At 40.2% G+C, this 25,034-nt stretch overlaps 1 protein-coding gene across 3 annotated transcripts in view; it reads right to left on the reverse strand.

Moving 5' to 3' along the window:
• Positions 1-25,034, reverse strand: part of UBE3D (ubiquitin protein ligase E3D) — an 88,894-nt gene that overhangs the window by 13,727 nt on the left and 50,133 nt on the right. For 2 of the 3 annotated variants that reach the window (XR_008576562.1, XM_054821919.1), the window contains exon 9: positions 24,409-24,547. Coding sequence is in view for 2 of the 3 variants with exons in the window: in XM_054821919.1 (XP_054677894.1) it covers positions 24,409-24,547 (139 nt within the window). In the remaining variant the exon portion in view is untranslated. Of the gene's footprint in view, positions 1-21,580; positions 21,969-24,408; positions 24,548-25,034 lie in introns of those variants that run through there. The other variant, XM_054821918.1, reaches the window with a different exon arrangement.

Consider the following 25,034-nt stretch of genomic DNA (forward strand, 5'->3'; position numbering starts at 1 on the left):
TTGGCTGGATGGTCGCACTCAAAAGAGTTGTGGTCAACGGCTCAATGTCCAAGTGGAGAACAGTGACGAGTGGCGTTCCTCAGGGGTCGGTACTGGGACCGGCACTGTTCAACATCTTTGTCGGCGACATGGACAGTGGGATTGAGTGCACCCTCAGCAAGTTTGCCAACGACACCAAGCTGTGTGGTGTGGTCGACGTGGTGGAGGGAAGGGATGCCATCCAGAGGGACCTTGACTGGCTGGAGAGGTGGGCCCGTGCGAACCGCATGAAGTTCAACAAGGCCAAAGGCCAAGTGCAAGGTCTTGCACGTGGGTCGGCGCAATCCCAAGCACGACTATAGGCTGGGCGAGGAATGGATTGAAAGCAGCCCTGAGGAGAAGGACTTGGGGGTATTGATTGATGAGAAGCTCAACATGAGCCGGCAGTGTGCCCCTGCAGCCCAGAAAGCCAACCAGGTCCTGGGCTGCATCAAAAGAAGTGTGACCAGCAGGTCAAGGGAGGTGATCCTGCCCCTCTACTCCACCCTTGTGAGACCCCACCTGGAGTACTGCATCCAGCTCTGGGGGCCCCAGTACAGGAGAGACATGGAGCTGTTGGAGTGAGTCCAGAGGAGGGCCACGAAGCTGATCAGAGGGCTGGAGCACCTCTCCTATGAGGACAGGCTGAGAGAGTTGGGGTTGTTCAGCCTGGAGAAGAGAAGGCTCTGGGGAGATCTAATTGTGCCTTACCAGTTTCTGAAGGGAGCCTACAGGAAAGATGGTGAGGGACTGTTTATCAGGGAGTGTAGTGACAGGACAAGGGGTAATGGGTTTAAGCTGAAGGAGGGTTGATTTAGATTAGATGTTAGAAAGAAATTCTTTACTGTTAGAGTGGTGAGGCACTGGAACAGGTTGCCCAGAGAGGTTGTGGATGCCCCCTCCCTGGAAGCGTTCAAGGCCAGGTTGGATGGGGCTTTGGGCAACGTGGTCTAGTGGAGGGTGTCCCTGCCTGTAGCAGGTGGGTTGGAACTAGATGATCTTTAAGGTCCCTTCCAACCCAAACCATTCTAGGATTCTATGATTCTATTATACGAGTATCAACTAAAAATTTATTTGGGTTTCCTCATGCTCTCCACAACTCTCAGTGTAATGGCAACAGAGTTAGCAGCAGGATACAGCACTGGCAAGACACCAGAGCCATTAGTTATTAATGTTGTAGGTCAATGCATTTTTTAATTTTAATTTAATGAAAATCAGTCTTTCTCTCCTTGTCCAAACTTTGCTACTTGCTAAGAGTCTGTGTGAGACCACTTGTAAGACAAACTTCTCTTACACCAAGATGCTATAGAAAACCCAACAGACAGGTAAAACTGACACGAGAAACTACAGAGCAGCACCAGAGGTCACCTGCTCTGTCTTCAAACTGTCAGGAAAAGCTCAATTAAAAACTATTGTGGTAAAGTGCTTTAAAAACAAAGAAATGAGCCAACCACTTCTGTTAATACTCTACCTGGCCTGGCGGGAGAAGTTCCAATTTATTTCTGCTTTTGTCTCCGAATTGTGTTTCATTTATATCTAAAAAGAAAATCTGCCAAAACCTGAAAGCTAAGAAATAGCCTGTTATCTTCATTTCCTGCAATGTTTTAGAGTTAGTGATGCCACAGAAACCAGTACACAGATGTAAACTGGCTTTGTAAGTCTCCCTTAGCAAATGCTACAGAAGCAGGGCACACCATGATGTAATGTTCAAACTGCTGGGATATCTTGTCACATATGCAGTGTTGTCACAGTGTAACACATGGCCATCTCCTGTGAGCACATCCATTTCTGAATATAGCAAACTCGAATGCTACCTGAAGTACCATTTGAAATACCAGGAAGACGTGGGGAAGGGGCAGAGGAAGCATGACATAGAATGGATGCATTACAGAACAACAGAAATAAAAGATACCTCTTCCTAAGAGGTATTTGATTATGGGCTCACATTTACAGGCAATTAATATGGTCCAAACAATCAATCTACCACAACTCAAAAGAATGAGGTAGAGGAGATTAAAGGAGAATGTGGCACTGTTAAGCAACACTTTGAAACTAGATAGTTTGAACAGGTGTCTTCACTGGGTTATCTTTTGATATCTGGAAAAAAGCAAGTTTCAAAAATTAGCTGCTTAAATTCTCTCTTTGCTTCCTGGCAGTTAAAACTGGAATGAGAATAAATACCTCCCTGCATGAGGTATGAGGATTAATTTGTTTGTGTATATAAATGGGTATGTAAGTATAAACTACTATTTTATTTTTAACACCTTATGGGGACTACTGCATTCCTACTCCAGAGTTCAGCTTTTGGCAAGAGATTAGGATTGAGTTAAAGTGGGAACAGGTGTTTGGAAGATGATATGGCTGTAATAAAAGCACTAACCAAGAAGATGAAGGGAAAAAATAATTTAAATATTGCATTCATTTGTACCCTGTGAAATAGAGAAACACCCAAAAGAAAATGCAAAGTCACAACAACTAAGGGATATTTAGGAAAATGTCTTTGCCCACTCTGATTCATTCTACACAGTCTGAGCATGGCTGTCCTTTTGTCCCAGATCATCCTGTTCTTGTACAATCTCAGGATGTCTGTTAAAAGGTTAGGCATTCAATAAACAGCAGTTTCACTCCTTAATGCTGGATGGGTAATAAAACATTTTCAAAGCCTCAAAAGGATGTAGGAGTTTGAGGCCACTATCAGTGAGATTTGAGCTCCTAAATTATATTAGGTATTTTTACAGTGTGGATTTCTGGCCTCTGAGATCCTTACAGCCATTACTCGGTCAAACTGATTTTCATTTCTAGGAATTGAGCAGATTCTTTTGCCAGCTGTGGTCAGAAGAAAAGCTGAAACCATCCATTTCAAGGCTCGAACTCCTGAAAACAGATGTTTTCTTAGTAAAAAGAAGAGTTACTGACCTTGAAGGTTCATAAGAAAATACAGTATTCACCATCTTTAGAATATCTTTCCCTCAACAATAAGATAATTGAAGATAAAAGCTTTCAAGTGTTTTTTTGAAAGCAGACTGCGCTCAACCCCCAATCCTGCACATTAAACCTGTTCGCATCAAGATGTACTATTAATTTCATACAACAGTAAAAGTAAATAAAGCAATGATTTTTAAAAGCAAAGGCTTATAGGGGGAAGGTGTTGCAAGATGTATGGTGTTTATTATTACTTTGTTTATTGCCATAGTCTATGGCGGTTTCTTTTAAGAGTACAACATAATGTAAAAAAATAAATAAAATTTAACTATGGAGATACAGGCAAGCCTTTCTGTCTGCAGCATGGGTCCTCAGCTGTGGGAACTTCCAGCACGGTTGACTCTCAAGTCAAAAGTTAGATTGAGAATATCATAAGAAACTAAAATGGTTGTCTAGACTATATTGAAGTCCCTTACACCTTTCACCATGAAAAAGCTTTCCTGTGGTCTTTTGAACAACTGACTGAAGATTGTAGTAAGGTAATTTCTGCATTCTAGATGTTTATTTTGCTGGTGTTAAATGATTTTTTGCATTTTAAGAAGGTTTAATACAATTATCTTTGACTTCAGTACATTTAAGGTGCATCCTTTCTAAATATTTCTTTTCAGTAGTCACCCATGAGAGAATTAGTCTATTAAACTAGCAAGACAGTAAGGAAGGTTTGAAAATGACAGATGACAGAGGATTATCTCTTTGAAAACAATACTGAAGAAAACAATTTTGACCTGAGACAAATTCACATGTCCTTTTGATTCTAATGACTTCATCAACAAGCACATGGTTATTCAGAAGCTGAACTTGGCCCTGTATCATTGATTCTGCACACGCATTTTAACAGCTCTGAGCAGCTCCATTTAGCTCAGTTGTCCAAGGGAGGCAATTACTCAGGTGCTTATGGGACTCAAATCTAGACTCATAAATGGCTTATGGATTCCTGCCCCTGACAGGCATCAGATAACTCTGAATACTTACTCTCTATCAGGACAAAATTGGAAAATTTAAATGAATGCATCAGTTAATGATAATTTCTGAAGCCACTGGAAAACAAATTGGCCTTCCAAAAGGAAGGGTTGTCCAAGGAACCAAGGAGATTTTAAGATGCAGCTTGACTAATTGATGATACACGACATGTTACCTGCAATAGCAGGGGACTAAATTTAATGAAACACAAGAGTTCCACGTGGTCCTAGCTACAAACCACACCAATTACTGCAAGTCTATGGGGTAAAAACTGATCACAAAAACTAGGACAACCATCTGACAGCACAGAAACCAGAGCTAAACCCTTTCTGAAAGAGTCTTTTCACCAGATTCCCATCCCAGCCTGTCAACAGAGCAGCAACAGTGGGAAATGCAAGCGAACGCTCTGCAAGCAGAGGTCAGAGGGACCCCAATCTGTCTGCCACTGGGGCAGTGACCTCCACTGCAGGGGTAGGATTGACCTTTTGAGACAATGACCTTTTACATACCCTAGCATCACCAGAAGATTGCGAGTCTCAGAACCCTGTCGTCCTTCCTCTCAATAAACCACCATTATCAAAAATAGGGGAAAAAAAAATACATAGGCATTTAATAATTCAAAACCAAACCCCTCATTCCAAGCACAGCATTTTTTTCCTTGCCAAATGAAATGCCAAAGATTATAGAAAAACCCTAGTAGCCTTCACTAACATATTTCCCCAGAGAAGTATGCATTTCTTTGGTGGCAGTTTAAGCAATAAGCAAATGCTCTTGCAAACTTCTTCCCCTGCTGTGTTGGCTCAACTGTTTGCACAGCTGCATAGGCACAGAAGGAGCAGAGGGAAGAGACAAGGTGACATGAACAAGAGGCCAGGGGAGATGGAAGGGCTACCTTAAACCAGATCAAATAGGTTGCTGCTGAATATAGAACTGCCGCCCTCGATACCACAGCAGTTGGAGCTAATGTACAGGCCACTCAAATACTCAAAATAAAGCTATAGGCAATGTCATGTGAACGACCACTGAACGGACATGGTATTAAAATGTCTGGAAATACACCCTGAAAGCAGTGTGTCCTGTAGACAGCTTTTCATGTCATTCAGCCTTACCGAAAGAAGTCACATAAGCAATACAGAAGGCAGTTTCCTCTGTTATATTATATTCTGTTACTTGTGGAAGTTATTTTCATGTCTGATTTATCATGGAAAATATAGGTAAATGATCCCATTTGTCCTTCCTGACCTCCAAGTGACACTGCCTAGAAAACCCAGACCCTTCCGCTCTCCAAAGATCTCCATTTTTACTTCTAAACTGTGAGGAAGAGCTCACATCCTTCAAGATGTTAAATGTAAAAAAAAAAAAAAAAAGAAAGAAAAAAGGCAAACAGAAAAACCTCAGGCATTTATATACATTTAATCAAAACGACCAAACCCACCTCCAAGAAAACCCTCAGAAGTTTGGATTTATGAATTTGAGCGCAGGTTCATCTATGCAACTGTGCACCCTGTCTTTTCCCACATCACTCTTATTTATCTACTTCATTTTAAATAAGAACGTGGCAGCTCTGAGACTGATGGCTGTGTGTCCACCATCTACCACAGCAGATACTTGCACTGTGATGGAGCCAAAGGCCTCAAAAAGAAAGAAATTACTGTAAGCAATAACCATCTCCCTTCAAAGACAATTTATGCAGCTCACAAACAAACTGCTCCTCCAATATTCATCTTCTGCAGCCTCTCTTTCCTGTCCACTTTTGCCATGCTTTGATTTAAATTTGAAAATAATCACTTTGGATCATGCACTGTGCTTTTAATTTTTCAGCCAAGTGCTACACACAGCTTTTGTCTGTAATAGTAACAGATTGCCCAAGGACACACACAATGAGTCATGGAAAGAGTCAGGATTTCCTGGCTCTTAATCCGATGCTCAGACAAGACCTCTCGTGTTTCCAGTTTTCAGGGGTTGGCAGGTGGGAGGAAGAGAAGAGAAAGGAAGGGAAAAAAAAGATGTAGAGAGACTTTTTTAGATAAGCAAAATAGACAACCAGAAAAAAAACCCTGCACAAGCTCTTTCCCTTCTCAGTTTCAGATGACCGATGTAACAGTAATCACAAAATCTGCTGAAGAGCTTAAATCTGATTTTAAAAAAAAGTAATGGATAGAACAGCAGAAAAATATTAATGGGCAGCAAACAGACACAAAAATTTTACATTCCTTAAAGCAGAAACAAAATAACTAGTTTTCTCAACAAGCCTGGAAACAGAAGAGAAAGGAATTTACATGCTTTCAGGGCAAGTGGATTTGGGAAGCTTGCTCCCAAATGGGAGGGTGGGTAGCGGCATTAGCATAAGCCCACCCCAGAACTGTGAAAAAATCTGGGGGTTGTGAACATGCAAGTAGGTGACATGAATCAACTCTCACTTGAACACACTTCAAAAACACTCTGTTACACTAGTCTATTTAACTTAGGAAGCCGGTTCCCTCAAGACCACCTATAATTAGCAAGAGATGAGGAACATTCAAGAGATGAATATAGATCATGCAGAGGTGATGTATAAGCAGCCTGAAAATAATTAATATCCATCCTAATAATGCCACCTACTCCAAAAGAGTATGCAACAGTTTACAAAACCCATAATGTCACAAAGGAACAGGAAAATAATTTTTCATCCCCACAAAAGTAGGCCACCCATCATATTCTGAAAAGGGATCCAAGCAAAAAAACAAATGGATTTTGAGACAAGTTGTACTCATTTATCACTGCAAAGCACAGCTCACACGTGGGCTTTGGCAGCACTCCGGCTAACTGGCTCAAATGAGATCCATTTCAAAATAAAATAGATGTTAAAACACTGGTGATAGTAAGAGACATTAACTGCAAATACACATATATGCACTTGTATGGGATATTTAGGGACTGCTTGCCTCAGTGGGCTGGGATAATGAGATTATTTAGAGACTACTGCCTCAGGATACGGATAACTCAAAGTCCGTGCATTTTGTTACTATCTCTATTATAGCAACAGCAAAAAGTCTTGCTGTATTCATGACAAATATTTGCACTCCCAACCTAACCCTCACTGAAGAGATCTAGAGCAACATCTAACAGGTACAGTCAACCCTACATTGCGGGAATGCAGATGGCTTCTTTGGGTCCCTACTCACTCTAATTAAATGATTAACTGCAAAGACAACCATCACCATGAACAGCAAACTATTTTAGCAGAGGATGAGAACCAAGCGAGCCAGGAGGTGGTTCTTTCCAGATTCTCAGTGAGACACAAGCAGTAAGTAGCACAGCATTAGCCTGTACGTTGCCAGGGGCCCTGCTGACAACGGACACAGAGAGGCCGAGGTACTCAATGTCCTCTTTGCCTCAGTCTTTGTTGGTATGACCAGCCTGCAGGAATCCCAGGCCCCTGAGACCAGTGGGCAAGTCTAGAACAAGAAGACTTACCCTTGGTGAAGGAGGACCAGGTTACGGAACACTTAAAGTGGATGTACATCTGCATCAGGAAAGGTGTTGCTACCAAGTTGAGGGAGGTGATCCTTCACCTCAACGCAGGACTGGTAAGGTCATATCTGGAGTGCTGGGTCCAAGTCTGGACTCCCCAGTACAAAAAAGATATGGACTTACTGAAGCGAGGTAAGGGCTAACAATGGGCCACAAAGATGACTAAGGGATTGGAGCATCTTTCATATGAGGAGAGGCTGAGAGCTGGGACTGTTCAGCCTGGAGAAGAGAAGGTCCAGGGGAATCATATAAATGTGTATAAATGCCTGATGGGAGGGAGTGAAGATGAGAGAGCCAGATTCTTCCTAGTAGTGCCCATTAGCAGGACAAGAGGCAATGAGCACAAATTAAAGAGCATGAAATTCCTTCCGAACACAAGAAAATACTTTTTTTTACTGTGAGGATGGTAGAACACTGGCACAAATTGTCCAGGGAGGTTGTGGAGTCTCCAACTTCGGAGATATTTAAAACCCAACTGGACACGGTCCCAAGGCAACCTGCTCTAGCTGACTGTGCCTTAGCAGGGGGTTGGACTAGATGATATCAAGAGGACACTTCCAAACTCAATGACTCTGTGACTCTGTAAATAAATTTCTGTTGCATGCATTTTTGAAGTGAACAAGCTCATTAGAAAGACTGGTCATTAAGGCATCAAGACAAACCATTTCAATATTCTGTAAAACCTCCAAACCAGACTTTTTCCACTCTGCTCTTTTTTGGGAGGTTTAGATGCAGTGGAAATTTCACTTTCCTTCTTCAGTTTGCTTCCTAACCTTCCGTTTATGTATCAACTTGTTTCATTCACTTGAAAGATATTTTAGTCAAATACTGGACAGAAAATACTTCTGAATTACTTTCTTCTTACTTCTGAATTACTTCTCCTCCCCTCCTCCTTCTGAATTACTTCTCCTCCCCTCCTCCTTCCCACTCTCTTTTCTTTATATTACAATATAGTATGAATCTGTCCTTCAGCTCATAGTTCCATGCAATCCATATTGTCCTCTTCAAGCTTCTTTCCCCCCCACCTCCTTCTTCTTTGGCTGTTTTTCAGCCACTGAATACTTTCCACTTTCAGATGAAAATAACAATTAGGTTTTATTATTATGAGACCTTTGCTTGTACTGATAAAAATCTTATTATACAAAACAAAGCTAGCACGGCTTCTTTAACAATGAGATTTTAATGTTCATTTTTTATCTTCTATTTAGAAAACATTAATGACCTTCAAGGAGAATCAATTTTCTGGCTTCTTCCTTTCTATTCTTTTTCTTTTTTTTTAAGCCAATTTTACCATCAAGGACAAGTATATATGAACAAATTATACACTGGAGTCATAGATCCCTTGAGGTATCATTCTGGATTATTGAAGCATAATTATTATAGCGGATTGGTTTGCTCTAAGACTTCCAAAATACTGTTTAAAACTCCTTCCTTAAAGCAAGGCCACTAAAGAATATGCTGTTAAAACCTAATTACCTGCATTATAAAAAAAAAAACCCAGCACTTCACAAAATTCAATGAATGAAAAATAGTATAAGTTAGTTGAAATGTAGACAGATGATAATCAAAAACATAGTTAGAAATGTGCAAGATCCAAAGTTGAGGATCACAGCACGACCTTAAGGTCGGAATGAAATAATCTGAACTTGCTTAAAATTTTATCAACTTTAGTAGATAAGCATCGAGAACTAGCAAAGATTGAAACCAAGCCCTTAACACTTCTGCATGAAAACCTTTAATTTAATTGTACTGAGTTAGTGAAAAAAAGAAAACAGAAATGTTTGCTTCAGACTTTAGAAACAATCATTCTGGACTTCTCACACTAAACCCCTTACTGCTTGACAGTCAATTTGAACAAGTATTTTTTATTCACTTTGAACATTTGCCACATTTCACTCATTTTGTATGCTGAATTTAAGCATTTTATACAAAATCCTATTCTACTGCATAGACAAATAAACTCAAGAAAGACTAATCCCAAAAGGGATTTTGATCCCCCAAACCCTTATATTCCTTAGTAAGCCAAATTAAATGAGCATGGTTGTTTGCATGTGCAAGGATTACTTTTATAATGTGACTGATCCTACCTAACTTTAATTATTTAAAATAATTCATTTTCCTTTAGCTGACTTATTTTAAAATAGGCTTTCCAGTCTTTAAGATCATTCCAAATACTTCATTTCTCACATTACATACAGTTTATGCACATAGATACATGTCCACTGCGTATTACAAAAGGTCCAAGTAAAGAAAAAAAATGCTTTGCACTTTGCCCTTTGCTTTATTTCTCTGGCTGATCTTCTCTTCCCAACTATAAAACACAAACAAAGCCTGTTTAGAGGATAGACAGACTGAAAGACAGAAGGAAAGAAAAGCACAGACCTTGAACACTAGGAGTAAAATTAAATTAGTTAACTGATAGAAGCATGAAACATTAATGACATAGAACTTGAGAATTTTCCCCTTATGAGAAACATTTATTCAGTGTTAATTAAATTATTTTATTCAAAATCTATACTTACCCAAGCGTAAAAATATTACATCATATCAATAACTGCAGAGTGTAAGCAAGTACTATACTATAAGCATCTTTTTCCCCATCTAGTGGAGTGAAGCCTTTAAATCATTTATACTGTTTAAAGTCTTCAAAGAAATGACAAAAAATAACAGAAAACCCTCTGCATGAACCAGCAGCCACAGTTATTAATTCACTCGTCTAACGAATAGCTATCAGAGACTAGCTCCAAGCATTTGCTTGCAAAGTTCACATGCAATAGCGTTAATGAGGAACTTTCAGAGAGTCTGCAATAATTATTTCTCTACAATATATCCAGCTGGCTGGTTTATTCATTTGCAGTCCAGTTCTGCACCACTGAAGTCAAAGAAAGTTTTGACATTAACTTCAATAAGTTCAAGTCCTTGCCTACAATGTTGAGCTATCATCACAAACGCTTCAGGTGCATTTCTGTAATACAACACAAACTCATTAAAACAAAGCTGCAACTACTAGGGGGCCATCTCTAGCATTTTTAAGCTTACTAGATGAGAAACAGGCTCCTAAATCTTCAGGTGGACACCCTAAATAGATTGCCTGACTTTCAAAACCACTCAGTATTTGTTCATTTGAATGAGAACTCTAAGGTAATCCAAGGTACTGGCAATTTTTATTGGAATGGTCAAAAATGGACTGGCAAGTCACTTTTGCATAAACAGAGCAGCATGTGAGACTAAGATAATGTATTTACATTAAATTCTTTTTCCTGTGACCTGCATCTTCTTTAAGATGATTACTTTGTTGTAAAAAAATATTACGGATGGTTTTGAGAATTATTTTGGAAGATTTAATCAGGCACTCAGCTGTTTCGTAAAGGAATATAAGGTGATATATAATACAAGGGAAAGGAATATAATCCAACAGTGACATTTTCAGGTGTTAGCATGTGCACTTTAATAAGTATTAGTACTTTAACCAGTATCAGTACTGTTGTAAAAGAGCCACACTTGACTTCTGCATTGTTTTGTATTAGGAATGCATGCTTTTCCTTGACAGGAAAGGCTGACATAAAATGATTAGCTAGTAAGTGCCACCAAGGTTTTCTTCAGCTTCTGAGCTACACTTAAAAATATGTAAACAGCGTCTCACTTCTCACAGTTCATTTTTACTAACTCACTGGAGCACGGTAATTTCTGGGTGGAATTTGAGCTCTGCTTCATCTAAATCTGGTGTTGGGGCTACAACCTGGTTGAATGCAAGTCCTCAGAAGATGGTCCAAAAACCAGGCAAATGGGAGAATGGTGTCCTCCCAAACTCCTCACGCAGGAGTGGCTCAAAAAAAGCAGAACAAGATTGAGTAGCTCTTTAAAAATCAATGTTAGCATTAAGCCATATAGCTTACCATTTCTTATTTGCATACATCAAAATACCATTTCATTTCAAATCTTGTCAAATTTTGGCCTCACCGATATCCTGGCTCCTCCTAGGAGAGTTCAGAGCAGCAGTACACTCCTGGAGCCGTGGAGTACTTCTCAAATTCCAGTTCTCCAATAGCATCAGCACTTGAGCAGAGAAAACTTTATCTGAAATTCGTATTTACTTACGAAGTTAAATTTCAGTCCCTGAGGATTTATTAGCTATGCGGGATGTCATGTGGATTTAATTTTATTTGCTGTTTAATTTCTTCTCAAAGAATTCTAGGTTGAACATCTCAAACTGAAAAAAATTCTTAACCTTGTTTACTGGTACCAGGATTAAGTCCAGATTTTAGAAAGAACACTAAATGTGAGGGCAAAAATGGGTAGAAAATAAAGAGTAGAAGAGGTGAGTAAAAGCTTACAGAACAGAATACAGTAGGTTTTATAGTGTTTAGTCACATTCTAAATATCACCTTAAAATAGAAAACACAGTTACTTAATGGAATATATCCCCAGGATAACCATGCAGAACAGACATTTCTGATTAATTTAACTAGTCACTAGCTACTGCTCTATAAAAATACAGCTGAAAATGCATTTCCTTTCTGTGGAAGCAGAGAAAGCAACCTGAAATACGAGGGTTTCTGTGTGTTCAGCAGACTTTTTTTTTTTTTAAATAGGAAGTAAAGTTGATTCTACTTTGTTACAAAAAAAGATATAAAGCCCTGTTGTTCCCCTCCCAGCCTCAGTTTTTCCACTTTACTTGAAAAGAGGCAAATACAATTAGATAACTGTAAGTACTAAAAGTTAGTTTCTAACCAGGGAAAAGGTGTGAGAGAATTACAGGGCTGTCCGCTCATAAATGGTATGGAAATGAAGTAAATTGGTATCTAATAGAAATGAGAAACTAAGATGGAAACTCACCAGTGCAGAAAACCCAAAGTGGTCAACAAAGAGGAAAACAAGGCAGTTCTAGAATTTAATTTCTGAAAAGCTGGCAGATGATGAATGGAACAGACTTTGTATGAAAACATGAAATAAAGAGGAAGCAGCAGGCTCTCTGGTGAGTTATAAAAGAAATGTTAGCTAGTCACCCCCCATTACACAATGATAGCCATTTTTTTTAATTTGGTGGGACACCCACATATGAAAATATAAAATGTGTCAAAGAATGGAGCATCAACAGCAAGAAAAACTTCTATCTACAATGGAATTATGCAGGCAAATAGTTATTGCTAAGAACCAGAACTAGGGACAGTGGTACTAGTTACAGAAAATGAGAACATCTGAACAGTACAATGGTCAGTCATTTTCAGGATCATATCGAGGAATGCCAGGCATTCTGGAAGAACTTGGAAGTGGACTGAGCAGCCAAAATAGTCAGCAAGATTAAAATAACATCTTCACTTGTACGAGTTTGCAGGCAAGATCCTTTGTCATGTAGCCAAGGTGCTTAATACTCATTTTTCTTCTATTTTCCGTCTGAAATTCAAGTTCACTAAAAGCAACAGACGGAATATAGCTCCCTGATCTGTTTCATCAATTCACAATGCCACAGCTCACAAAATTAATGAAGACTGGGAACTGGTATTTTAAAATAGTCTCTTTCTCTACAGACTATGCTTTTACAGTTTACGTTAGTGATATGGGAATAATATTTTTATATTTTTTTTCCTTAAGGCAGAATCACTTCCTATTTTACTTGTCAAGCTGCCGGGAGACAGATAAAGAAACATTAACCAGAACGCCTGGCGTAAGTCCAAACAGCAATCGCATTCTACCCACCCAACACTCCCCCTGTGATCTCACTTGGCTACGGCATCTTCACATTCCTGCAAATTTTTCTACATATTGTTAAATGGTTGCCAGGTTTCACCTCAAGGCATAACAGCTTTCTGTTGAAGGCTAAATGGTCTCCTTATTTCAGTAGGTTGTGTTAATGCTTACACACCCTTTTGCCCTTCTCTTTCTTCTTCCTGTAGGAGTATTCCAAAAACTTATTTTAGGAGCACTATAAAACACATATGCTGAGATACCTCCTCACACACCCATGTGTAGAACAGCTTCCTTTAATTCAAAAGTAGTGGAGCTATAGTACAAATGAATATTTGCACAGCTGATCTTTTTTACTGATCAAAGCAGCAAGCAACTTAGAGACGATGGAAATAATCCTGCCCTCTTTATGGTCAGTCAGAACCGTGCTGGTGCATGTCAATGGGAACAGCACCAGTAGAGCGGTACTGGTACGTCTTACCTCTTACACTTCCCCTCAGGTCTTTCCCTGCCTCTGGGCAGACAGTGATCTTGACTGCTTCCCCACATCATGTTTCTGCCCATTCTAGCTTTTCTAAAATTCAAATCTAAAGTTTTCTTCCTTAACAAGCAAGAGTTTTCAAGCACTACCATTTGTCATCAGCTACCACCCCCAGATCAAAGACCTACGATTTAAGCACAGAGATTTAAAGCACGCTGCTCTCTTACTGACATCGCAACAGAATGATGGACTTCTACTTCTGAGGGAAGGCAAACTGTATGTTTCTCACTGGAGGCATTACTGACTTCTTCACCAAAAGATCCATTCCAGACTCATTTCAACTGACAATAAAAACAGGAGAACTTAACAACCTTCTTCCTTTCCGTCCACCATGTACTTTATCATAGTCAAGTCATCGATTCAATTATTATGCTCTGGCTTTGCAGACTTCTGTGTATTTGTCCATTTGTCTTCTTGAAGACATAATTACCGTTTCCAACTCTTTAACACATAACACTCTTGAGCTGCTCGGAATGCCTTGGCAAGCTGCCCCAACTGCTAATACAATGCCAGAATTCAGTGACATCCTCCTTCAGGATCCCTCACAATTTTGTAATCTGTGATAACATCATACCTATTCCAGCCTACAGCTGAAATCCAATAGGATTGAATCCATCTATTTTTAAAGCACCTGCAAACCTACTAAGAAGCACCCTTATAAATACAGGTTTTTTTCTGCACAGCTTTTTAGACTTCAGAAGTAGCTTCAAAGCTTCCATCCAGATTCTTAATGGAAACGAACAGCATGGTAGCTTTCCATTCACAAAGCGCACAACATAACAACACAAAACTTCAAGGAAAAATTTCCATTATAGAATCATTGCTATCCAATGACTCAGTATTATTTTCTAGCTCTATGCAGCTGATAAACAGATTTCTGTATCTTGTTGGCTAGGAGGTTGACACTTACTTCTCACATAAGTCAATCTATTCATTATAACCTGGATAGAGCTAAGACTAACTTAGATAAACCAAGGTTTCAAAGGGAAGCAGCCCTAAAGAGACAGATGTCCTACAAACCATGTCGAACAGGTACAGCATGATTTGGTTTGTGCATAGGGCTAAATATTTCTTTGGAGCAGAGCCTGTTTCTCAGTCACAAAGGTAACAGCCTCAGTTAATAAAGAGAAATAGATGTTCTAAAAGTGTAACAGGCCTCCCATAAGACTCTTCTTTATGTATATAATCAGGTACATAAAACATAGGTATTCGTCTGGTTTCTTTCCGTAACACACTCGCAGTGTGGTGCTTCTTGATAAAGAACACAAACTCTCAGTTTGTGTTTAATAGCACATTGCGGACGCAAGTACTGGATAATTAGGACATAGCAGCTACACTTTTAGATTTCAAAATTACTTGGGAAAAGCAGAACATTCACAATAGAGGCAAACAGGAAATAAAATGAGTGGTATCGATCAGGCATTTTCATTCCTAATTAGTTCTGTCTTCACCCCTTTCAAGCGGTTGATAACATGGGCTATACGAGACTATCTAAACTGGATTTCTGCAATCAATTGTACATTCACGTCTAAATGGTAAATGACTGTATTGGGTTTGCATGGCCAGGTTTTGCTAGTGGAGGGCTACAGGGGTGGCTTCTGTGAGAAGCTGTGAGAAGCTTCCCCTGTGTCTGACAGAGCCAATGCCAGCCGGCTACAAGATGGACCCACTGCTGGCCAAGGCCAAGCCAATCAGGGATGGTGGTAGCACCTCTGGGGTAACAGAGTTAAGGAGAAAAAAACCTGCACAACAGCAACTGCAGCTGGAGAGAGGACTGAGAGTATGTGAGAGGAACAACTCTGCAGACACCAAGGTCAGTGAAGAAGGAGGGGGAGGAGGTGCTCCAGGTGCTGGAGCAAAGATTCTCCTGCAGCCCCTGGAGAAGACCATGGTGAGGTAGGATGCCCCCTGCAGCCCATGGAGGTTGATGGTGGAGCAGATATCTGCCTGCAGCCCATGAAGACCCCATGCCACAGCAGGTGGAGACACCCCAAGGAGGCTGTGACCCCATGGGAAGCCTGCACTAGAGCAAGTTCCTGGCAGGACCTGTGGCCCCGTGGAGAGAGGAGCCCACGCTGGAGCAGATTTGCTGGCAGGACTTGTGACCCCATGGGGGACCCATGCTGGAGCAGTCTGTTCCTGAAGGTCTGCACCCTGTGGGAAAGACCCATGCTGGGGCAGTTCATGAAGAACTACAGCCCGTGGGAAGGACTCACGTTGGAGAAGTTGGTGGAGGACTGTCTCCCGTGGGAGGGACCCCATGCTGGAGCAGGGGAAGAGTGTGAGGAGTCCTCCCCCTGAGGAGGAAGGAGCGGCAGAGACAACGTGTGATGAACTGATCACAACCCCCATTCCCCAACCCCTGTGCTGCTGAGGGGGGAGGAGGTAGAGAAAATCAGGAGTGAAGTTGAGCCTGGGAAGAAGGGAGGGATGGGAGGAAGGTGCTTTTAAGATTTAGTTTTTATTTCTCATTACCCTACTCTGATTTGATTGGTACTAAATTAAATTAATTTCCCCAGGTCGAGTCTGTTTTGCCCATGACAGTAATTGGTGAGCGATCTCTCCCTGTCCTTATCTCAACCCAGGAGCCTTTCGTTATATTTTCTCTCCCCTCTCCGGCTGAGAAGGGGAGTGACAGAGCGGCTTTGGTGGGCACCTGGCCTCCAGCCAGGGTCAACACACCACAATGACGTATTTGAGCATGTTTTCTAAGAAAACGGCTTTGAAATGTGTTACCAGATGCTGATGTTACAGGTGGCTATTACCAGATTCTAGGCAGGGGGAATTTCACGCAGATGAGTTGATTCCTCTGTCAGATCTTCCCTCTCAAGCAGCATGGACTGCATTTCCAGGGGAGGCACGTGCCTGTGTGCTACATGTACAATGCTGCTCATGGGGAGCTTGTGGGTTTTTTAAATTAAATCTACTTCTGTTTAGGATATGCCCAGGTTCACTCTCTCTGATTTCTTCTCTGTTGGAGAACTGTCTTGGAAGAAAAGAAGCATTTAGCTCCTCTGAGAAACTGATGACAAATTTTGAATCTTAGTTTAGGACCACTGCTGTCAGGGTCCTAAGTCTCCATCACTGAGCACTGAAGTAATCATAAAATTTTGTGCTTCCACAGGTAAGCCCAGCCTGTGTTTTTCCCATTCATAGCTTCAGTTTAGGTTTACATGTGATTGATTTTGTTCTGTTTCAGGCCAATATAAATGGGCAGCTCCTTTCCAATAGAGGAAACGTAGCCATTCCACATATTAGATAAGTGAGATAATACCTTCCCATCAGCACCTCCAAAGCAGCACCAGATATCACAAAACCATAGCCTAGAACTGAGAGCCTGTGCTGCAGATATGGATGAGTCATATATGGCACATATAAGAAGGTATAGGACATTGCTCAATATGCTCCTGTATGTGCAGAGCCAAACATTTCTCAGCTAGGAGACATTATGGTTTAATAAAGTTTATGCAGAAGCAGTGCTATGAAACATTTTGGTATAGGTTCAACAAAGACTTAAAAGTAGTAAGTATAGTAGAAAAAATTGTTCCGTTTCAGCTTGAGGCCCCAAGAGCTAATGTTAAAAGAAGTGGATAGTCTCAGTGTTCAATACATCCGACTCAACACTCTAGAGATACTTTTAAAAGATAGCTTACAGTGAACACCAAGTAAAATAACCTGAGTGGCATAATAAAAAATGACTCAATATAGGACAATTAAGTAGCAGACAGGAAAAGAAAGACAATAATCTCTTAATTGAACCTAGAAATCTCTATCATTCTGCAAAGAAGTATTTAGATTTGTCACTGAAACACTAACTCTCTTAATATCACTTGATCTTGTCAGCATTTGTTCAATATAATTTTGTAATTTTTTTCCAAATTATTCCGCAGTGTTTCAACAGATTTATTATGGCTTTTAGTAAATGCAGACAAACACAACCCCCCAAAATATACACGCATTACAATTTCTTTTATTTTAAAGTCAATGAAATATTTGCACGCATATTTTATAAAACTACACCTGCTTTTCTATATAAGACTTGGGTACTTATTTCCTATTTAAAATAGTTTGAAATCAAACTTAAAAATTTCCACATAATCATCACAATAAAACAGAAAATTAATTCATCCTATGTCATCCTGGCAACCTATCCAACTTAGTCAAAACTAGAAAAAGCGCAAAGCAGGCACTTTTATACTAATCTGCAAACATCAAAACACCTTTAGTTTAGGGGTGCAGTCAAAAGAGGCTGACACTAACTACACTGTTTCCTCACTGTAGTTTACATTTTGTAAAACCAGTCAGTTAAGGGAAACAAAAATGACTGTATTTCAACAGAGACTGCTATGTATTTGCAGTGGTTTCTCCATATTACTGTCAATATTCATCCAGAGGTTTCAGAGATGTAAGCAGTCCACAAGCTCAAGAGAAATATTAAAAAAACCCCTAATTGTAAAAAAAACCCCAACACTATGGTATTTAGGAACTCATCTGTTGTCTGCAAAATATTACGGAATATATATATTCAAGTCTATAAATAATTTTGTGGGAGATCCTCATTAAGCAAGTCATACAAATTTTTTAAAATGTTTAAAAAGATAATAAGTTATTTTACTGCATAAATGGACTTATTTATCTTTCCTTTCTGGGATAGCTTACAGATTCACAGAATGGTAGGGGTTGGAAGCGACATCTAGAGATCATCTAGTGCAACCCCCCTGCTACAGCAGGATCACCTAGAGCAGGTTACATAGGGTCATGTCCAGGCAGGTTTTGAATATCTCCAGAGAAGGAGACTCTACAACCTCTCTGGGCAGACTGTTCCAGGGCTCTGGCAACCTCAAAGTAAAGAAGTTCTTCCTCACACTGAGATGGAACTTCCTGTGTTCCAGTTTGTGCCCATTGACCCTTGTCCTGTCACTGGGCACCATTGAGAAGAGTCTGACCCCATCCTCTAGACATCCACCCTTTAGATATTTTTAAGTATTGATGAGATCTCCTCTCAGTTCTCTCTTTTCCAGACTAAACAGACCCAGCTCCTTCAGACTTTCCTCATAAGAGGAAAATCCCCTAATCATCCTTGTAGCCCTCTGCTGGACTCCATCCAGTAGTTCCCTGTCTTTCTTGAACTAGGGAGCCCCAAACTGGACACAGAACTCCAGATGTGGCCCCACCAGGACAAAGTAGAGGGGGAGGAGAACCTCCCTCCAGCTGCTGGCCACGCTCTTACTGCACCCCAGGATACCACTGGCCTTCTTGGCCATGAGGGCACATTGCTGGCTCATGGAGAGCTTGTTGTCCACCAGGACTCCCAGGTCCTTCTCTGCAGAGCTACTTCCCAGCCAGTCAACACCTAACCCATACTGGTACCTTGGGTTGTTCTTACCTAGGTGCAGGACCCTACACTTGCCCTTACTGAATTTCATATGGTTCCTCTCCACCCACCTCTCTAACCTGTCCACATCTCACTGAATGACAGCACAGACTTCTGCTGTGTCGGCCACTCCTCCCAGTTTTGTATCGTCAGCAAATTTGCTGAGGGTACACTCTGTCCCCTCGTCCAGGTCACTGATGAATATATAAAACAAGACTGGACCAAGCGCTGACCCTTGGGGCACACCACTAGATACAGGCCTCAATAAAAGACACAATATTTTTAAAGCCATTCCTTCCCTCTTGATGTTGTCTTTTCTTATATCACTGTTTCCCAAATCATTTTGAACCAGAGTAGCTCCTCGCTCTGTCTCTGCTGCTGTTTGACAGTGCTCCAAAGCAGTGGAGTCCAACTTACAAGAATCTGTGCAACTTCTGCAGCTCCAAATGCCCAAATGGGAACAAAAGGAGCTGAGTTGAGCAAATTTTTCTAACTTTTACTCAGCTGTCTCCTTCAAAAAGGATTGTCTGAAAACACAGGTGCATCTGCAAGTGTCCTCTATCTTCAGCTACCTTCTTTTTGCCACAAACAAGTTTGAAAGTGCTTTTTATATATATATACACAGACATAAAAAAATAAAAGTATCAATATTAAAACCCACTGAACATCAAGGCCCACTTTAGTTCAGACCATGACTGAGAGACAGTAGTAATTTTGTATTTTGCCTTCCATGAGTCTTTTGAGTAGTTTTCATACTCATATACTACAGATATTAAACTATAATGAATACTGTATTTATTCATTCTTATGTTTTCTGGGCAACTTGCTACTTTGTATCTCTAAGCTTGTAGCTTTTAGGAAGTTTTCTGCACTTGACTGAAAGACTTTAAATGATAGAGATCTTTATAGGCTGCTCTATGAAAAAGTTTTTTCCCCCTCCTTTTTTTGGAAGCAAAGTAACTGCAAATGAGTTTTTCCTTCAGAGATACCTCTAAGAATGCTCACTGCAACAACAGAATGAACACTTTTTGTTTTTTCTTAAACACTGGCTCTACTTCTCTTAACCAAAGTGGACAGTGTGCTGATAAGCTACCAGAGGCATTGGGTGCAGCACCAAAGAATATCAAAATGAAATTTTGAAACTGCCTGGCAGTTCTTAATCATGATCTTATTTCAATTTCATGCAACGGTATGAGTAAAAATAAAACCATGATCAATTTAACTCTAAGAACTCTTGTTACAAGTCTGTGGCCTTATGAATAGTGCCTTGATAGGGGAAATAAAATGAGTGTTTTCCCACACTAACAGCAGTGAGAGAGAACGTGCTGAACAGTCCCATATATCATCATAAGAATTCAATATCCAGGACATTTTCTGTTCAGTGTGCTTGAATTCAGAGAACAACGAGATAAGGTTAGAAAAACACAGCAGAGATTACTTGTCACTTTAAAGCATCTCCCCATGTTAACTGGTTTGTGTTGCAGGCTCTAAAGTACCAACGCATCCTCCCAGACCGCACGGAGAAGTAGCAGCTGAACAGTTAAGTGCTGAAGTACAGGATAACTCAAGTGGGTGCTAGCTACAAGTGCTTGCAAGTATTAAGAATAATACACAAAGCCAAGCCCAACCATTCCTAAAGCAAAGGGCTGACAGCTTAGGTGGGTGGAGAGCAGATAGATCAAGAGTGTAATAAGGTAACGCAGCTTCCTGTACAGTGCCACGGAGCTGAACAGAGAGCGGCAGAACAACACTCGGAGCAAAAGCAAGCTAAGAAATTTTTTAATCTTTTCTAGTAGCCAACTCCTCTCTCCCTTCTTACTGCTTCCTGCATTGTTCCAGGATAAATATCAAATGCCTCAATCAATCCCATTACCTTGATCCAAGACACCCTTAGTACGGGTGAGGGATTACAGGCCTGGGAAGGTGCAAGTCAGGGCTGCAAATCCATGTTCTCCAGTAAACCTGGAGGCAGCCATCAACCAGCAAGAATTTGTCTACCCACTTTGGTCCCTCAAGAGCTTCCAGGCTTGCAAAGATTTAACTCTCTACAGTCCACCACAACAACGTCAGTGTAACTGCACAGGCAGAATAAGAGATGAGCCGAAGACAATCTAGCACCGAGGATCAACAGCCTGGGAAGCTTAAAAGCTGCTGCAGTGAGCACCGACCCCCGTAAACTCAGCAGAGAGCTACGTAACATAACCTGCTGCTGCTCTTCTCTCCCAGGCTGCTCCAGCAACATAAATCACACTGAAAGATCTTCACAGGGTCAAAACGGAATTGAAAAGTGATTTCAAATATTATGTTACTAAGCAGTAGCACACCGTTGGAAAATAAAATGTAATTTATGTCTTGGTACAGTTACGGAGCCTGCTAAGCTAGTCCCAGAGAGCACTTCTAGAGCACAAAGCAGAACAGAGTTTATTACAGAGATGATTAGCAACTAAGCACATTTCCTCCATGTGCTTTTTACAACCTAAACATCATCCAATGCATATGTATACCAACTAAAATTTTGGCTTGTCAACACAGCAATATTGTAATATAATAAGGAGAGAGAGTAAATATGGTCTCAAACAACACAGGGGTGTGGGTGAGATCATTTTTGGCTACCTAACTAGAAACAATTGTATTTTTTAAAGCTATACTGACATGATACCAGGAGTTTAACTATACCTTTCAGATCACTACATATACAGCTGCCTGTTAGACACATTTTTAAATACTGTATCAAAACAGAAAGAAAAGTGACAGTGGGAACTAATGGTCCATTTAGCTCCACACCATGTGTCCAACAGTGGGAACACTTATGAAAGGAGAAAACTCTGGCAGTCGTTTCCCTTCGAAGTCCCCCAGCACTCCGATGCCAGCATTCAGCTGCGGGAGCCTGGCCTCCTGTAGAACAAGACCGCCACGTGTGGGTAACGGGAAACTCTGCGACTATATTAAGTTCAAATACAAGCGTTATTGTAACACAGAAGTAATTTTTTTTTTTCTACACTACTGCCTGATCTAGGTCTACCACAAAATAAAACAAAACTTGCTTTTGTCATTTTGCCATTACTGCATTAAGACACTGAAATATCAGTTTTCAGTTAGTGGGCTTTTATTATTCACTGTTTGACTCACAATCTTCATTATTTTGGATGCAGAGGGATCTTATGCTCAGGCAACAGCACAATTTAATATCATTATTCAAGCTCTCCGTAGATCTTGCCAACTTTTTCCAAGAAAAATACAGAAAAACTAGGACATGTAATTCTAATATTTGCTGTACAGAAAGGGACCATGAGTACAAAGAAGCAAGCCAGAAAAAAACCTGATAAGGCTGACAGCCCATTGTAAAGCATCAGTGAAAAGCTCAGGCAAACTTTGTTTCTGCCTCATGGATTCACACACTGAGCTCCAAACAAGGTTTGCAAGGATAAAAATAAATAAAACAATATTTTCCTGGACAGTGTTTGCCCTCCAGGGCAAACACTTGGTGATACTGACTGTCTGGCAAGGAGAGTGAAAGTTGGAGCCAGAAGTATATCAAAACAGCCATCTTCCTTTCCTCCTTGGCAAATTATTACATTATCTTAGCAGAGTGGGCTTCAGAACTTGGGCTTTTCAAAAAATATGAATTTTTGCCTTTTTTATTGCTATGAAAGCACAGACACTGGGAATCAGCTCAAAATATAGTATCTTCAGCCTGAAATCACGGTCGCAACCAACACTGGACATTGCTACTTTGGCACACAGGCAGGCAAACTAAGATCTGCCCAGGCCAGTGCCAGAAGATGCCATCCCCCACAGGTGCTTCAGTTCAGCAAAGCACTGCGACCTTTGTTTTCAGCAGTTCCACCAAAATTTGCGTTAAGTATCTACCCAGATATAAAAATCAAAGGAAATCCTAAATGCACAACCTGGGACTGAGTACATACAGAAACAAGATGGGACATATAGCCTCTGCGTACAAGAGGAGACTCCTATTTAGCCTATCATGGGTAAAGCAGAGAAGACTTTACCACAGATTACTGGCAATGTAATGGGCAAGGAATACATCCTCCTGGTTTAAACAACCAAAATGTTCACTTCTTAATAGGAAACATGGACTATTCAACTGCACAGATAACTAGTACTGGCCAAGCCTTGAAACTTGTAATTTTTACGACCTCACTCTGCCAGCATCCAGGAGATTCTTCAGTTTTATGAGCTCCAAATGTACAACCCAATAACAATTCTGACCTTGGTATTAAAATATCATGTTGAAATGATCAATGGCTGCTGCTGTACCTGAGAGTTCACCATACACAGATCCCCTGTTTCCAAGCTCACAAGATGTAAATAGAGCAGACAATGCAGGTGCACACTTATTTCCTAACATCTAGACATGTTCTCGGCAGTTGTACATATAGAGTGTAACTCTATTAAAATCAGTTACTTGATTTTCGTTTACGACCATGTTCCTTCTGGCTCCAAAATTCTACAATATGATTATTTTTCAGTAAATGTAACTGAGGAACACTAATTAAATGCGCCTTAACTACAAACTGGGAGTACAGACAAATAGAAGCTACTAGATTTTGTGCTATAAACTGTTTAGGACACTCAGTCCCACTAAGATAATGATTCTTCTATAGCTGTCAAAACAAACACAGATTCAGGTACACTTACTGCTCAACTGCTGGTTACTTTAGATTTGCATCAATACACAATTGATGGGCTATGTAACCACAAGGGAAGACAGAAGCATCATAAAAAGATTGAGTGGATATGTCGTATCATCGTGAATTGAGATGTCTGTGTACTTCATTTGTAAAAATTGTATGTCTTCAGATACATGACAAATACAAACCACAATTTAACATGCCTGCAACAATGTTTTCTTAGGAAAATCTCTGTGTCTGCTGAGAACTTCAGCAGCAACATACGGAAGAACACTGGACAAAACTGTGAATGTTTCATTCCTAATTTTACAGGTTTTCACCACTGGAAATCTTTATTTTTAGCTGAGGATTTTTATTATTTTTTTTTAAGCCAAGAAGATTTTCTATAATGATTCTAGCTATTCCAGCCTAAGTTTGATGAAATTTCTTTAAACATCTAATTTAATTTAAATAGTGATTCACTGTTTAAAAATCCAGTGACATTTCCTGCCTCGGTCTGCATTTAATACAATTGAAAGAAACTGAGCACTACAAGAAGTTCTCCATTGCTATATTTAATATAATGGAGAGTCAAGCTACTACAGAAGATAAACCTTTACCCTGAAAGGGTTTATTGGCCCCAGGGATCTCTCTTTTTTTCCTAGAAATAACACCTTTATACTGAAATAGCAGCTGTTCCTTACCTGAAAAGAGTTCAAGTATCGAAGTGAAGGTGGCAGAGAGGCGGTACTCAAACCCAGTATCAGCAGTAATTCCATACATGTTTCTGATGGAAACTTTAAAGGATGAACTCCGATGTCATTTTCCCATGCATCAGCAATGCTATAAAGTTACAAAAAACAAAGAAACAACACTTTTTAATTCTCTTAAAATGTATCTAAAACTGAAGTTTCAAATAAATGTTAGAATGTGTCATAGTATCCTGCTAAAAGATTCTCTTCACATTTTCCCTGTAAAAGTCACAGATAAGTGTGTTTTACCAGAAATACAAGGTGCATATCTGTACCACCAATCTTACAAAAACATATATACTGTGAAAGGAAAACCTAGCATGCATTAGAGCAATCCACTCATGTTTCTAATTCAAAGTTTGAATATTTCTGAACCAAATCTCATCTGCCACTGGCAATTTCCCATCATATAGTGGTTTTACATATACAGTATTCTACACAGAAAATAATGCCTCCACTTGTTTCTAGTAAGAAAAATGTCCTTTCACTTCTGAAAAGACAGGAGGTCAGGTGTGATTTTCAAAATTGGTGTTTATGGTGCTCTCACTGGAACCTTACTAACAGTCTATACCAACCAA

Source organism: Grus americana, chromosome 3 (assembly GCF_028858705.1).
Source record: "Grus americana isolate bGruAme1 chromosome 3, bGruAme1.mat, whole genome shotgun sequence".
In the NCBI taxonomy this organism is placed as follows: Eukaryota; Metazoa; Chordata; class Aves; order Gruiformes; family Gruidae; genus Grus; species Grus americana.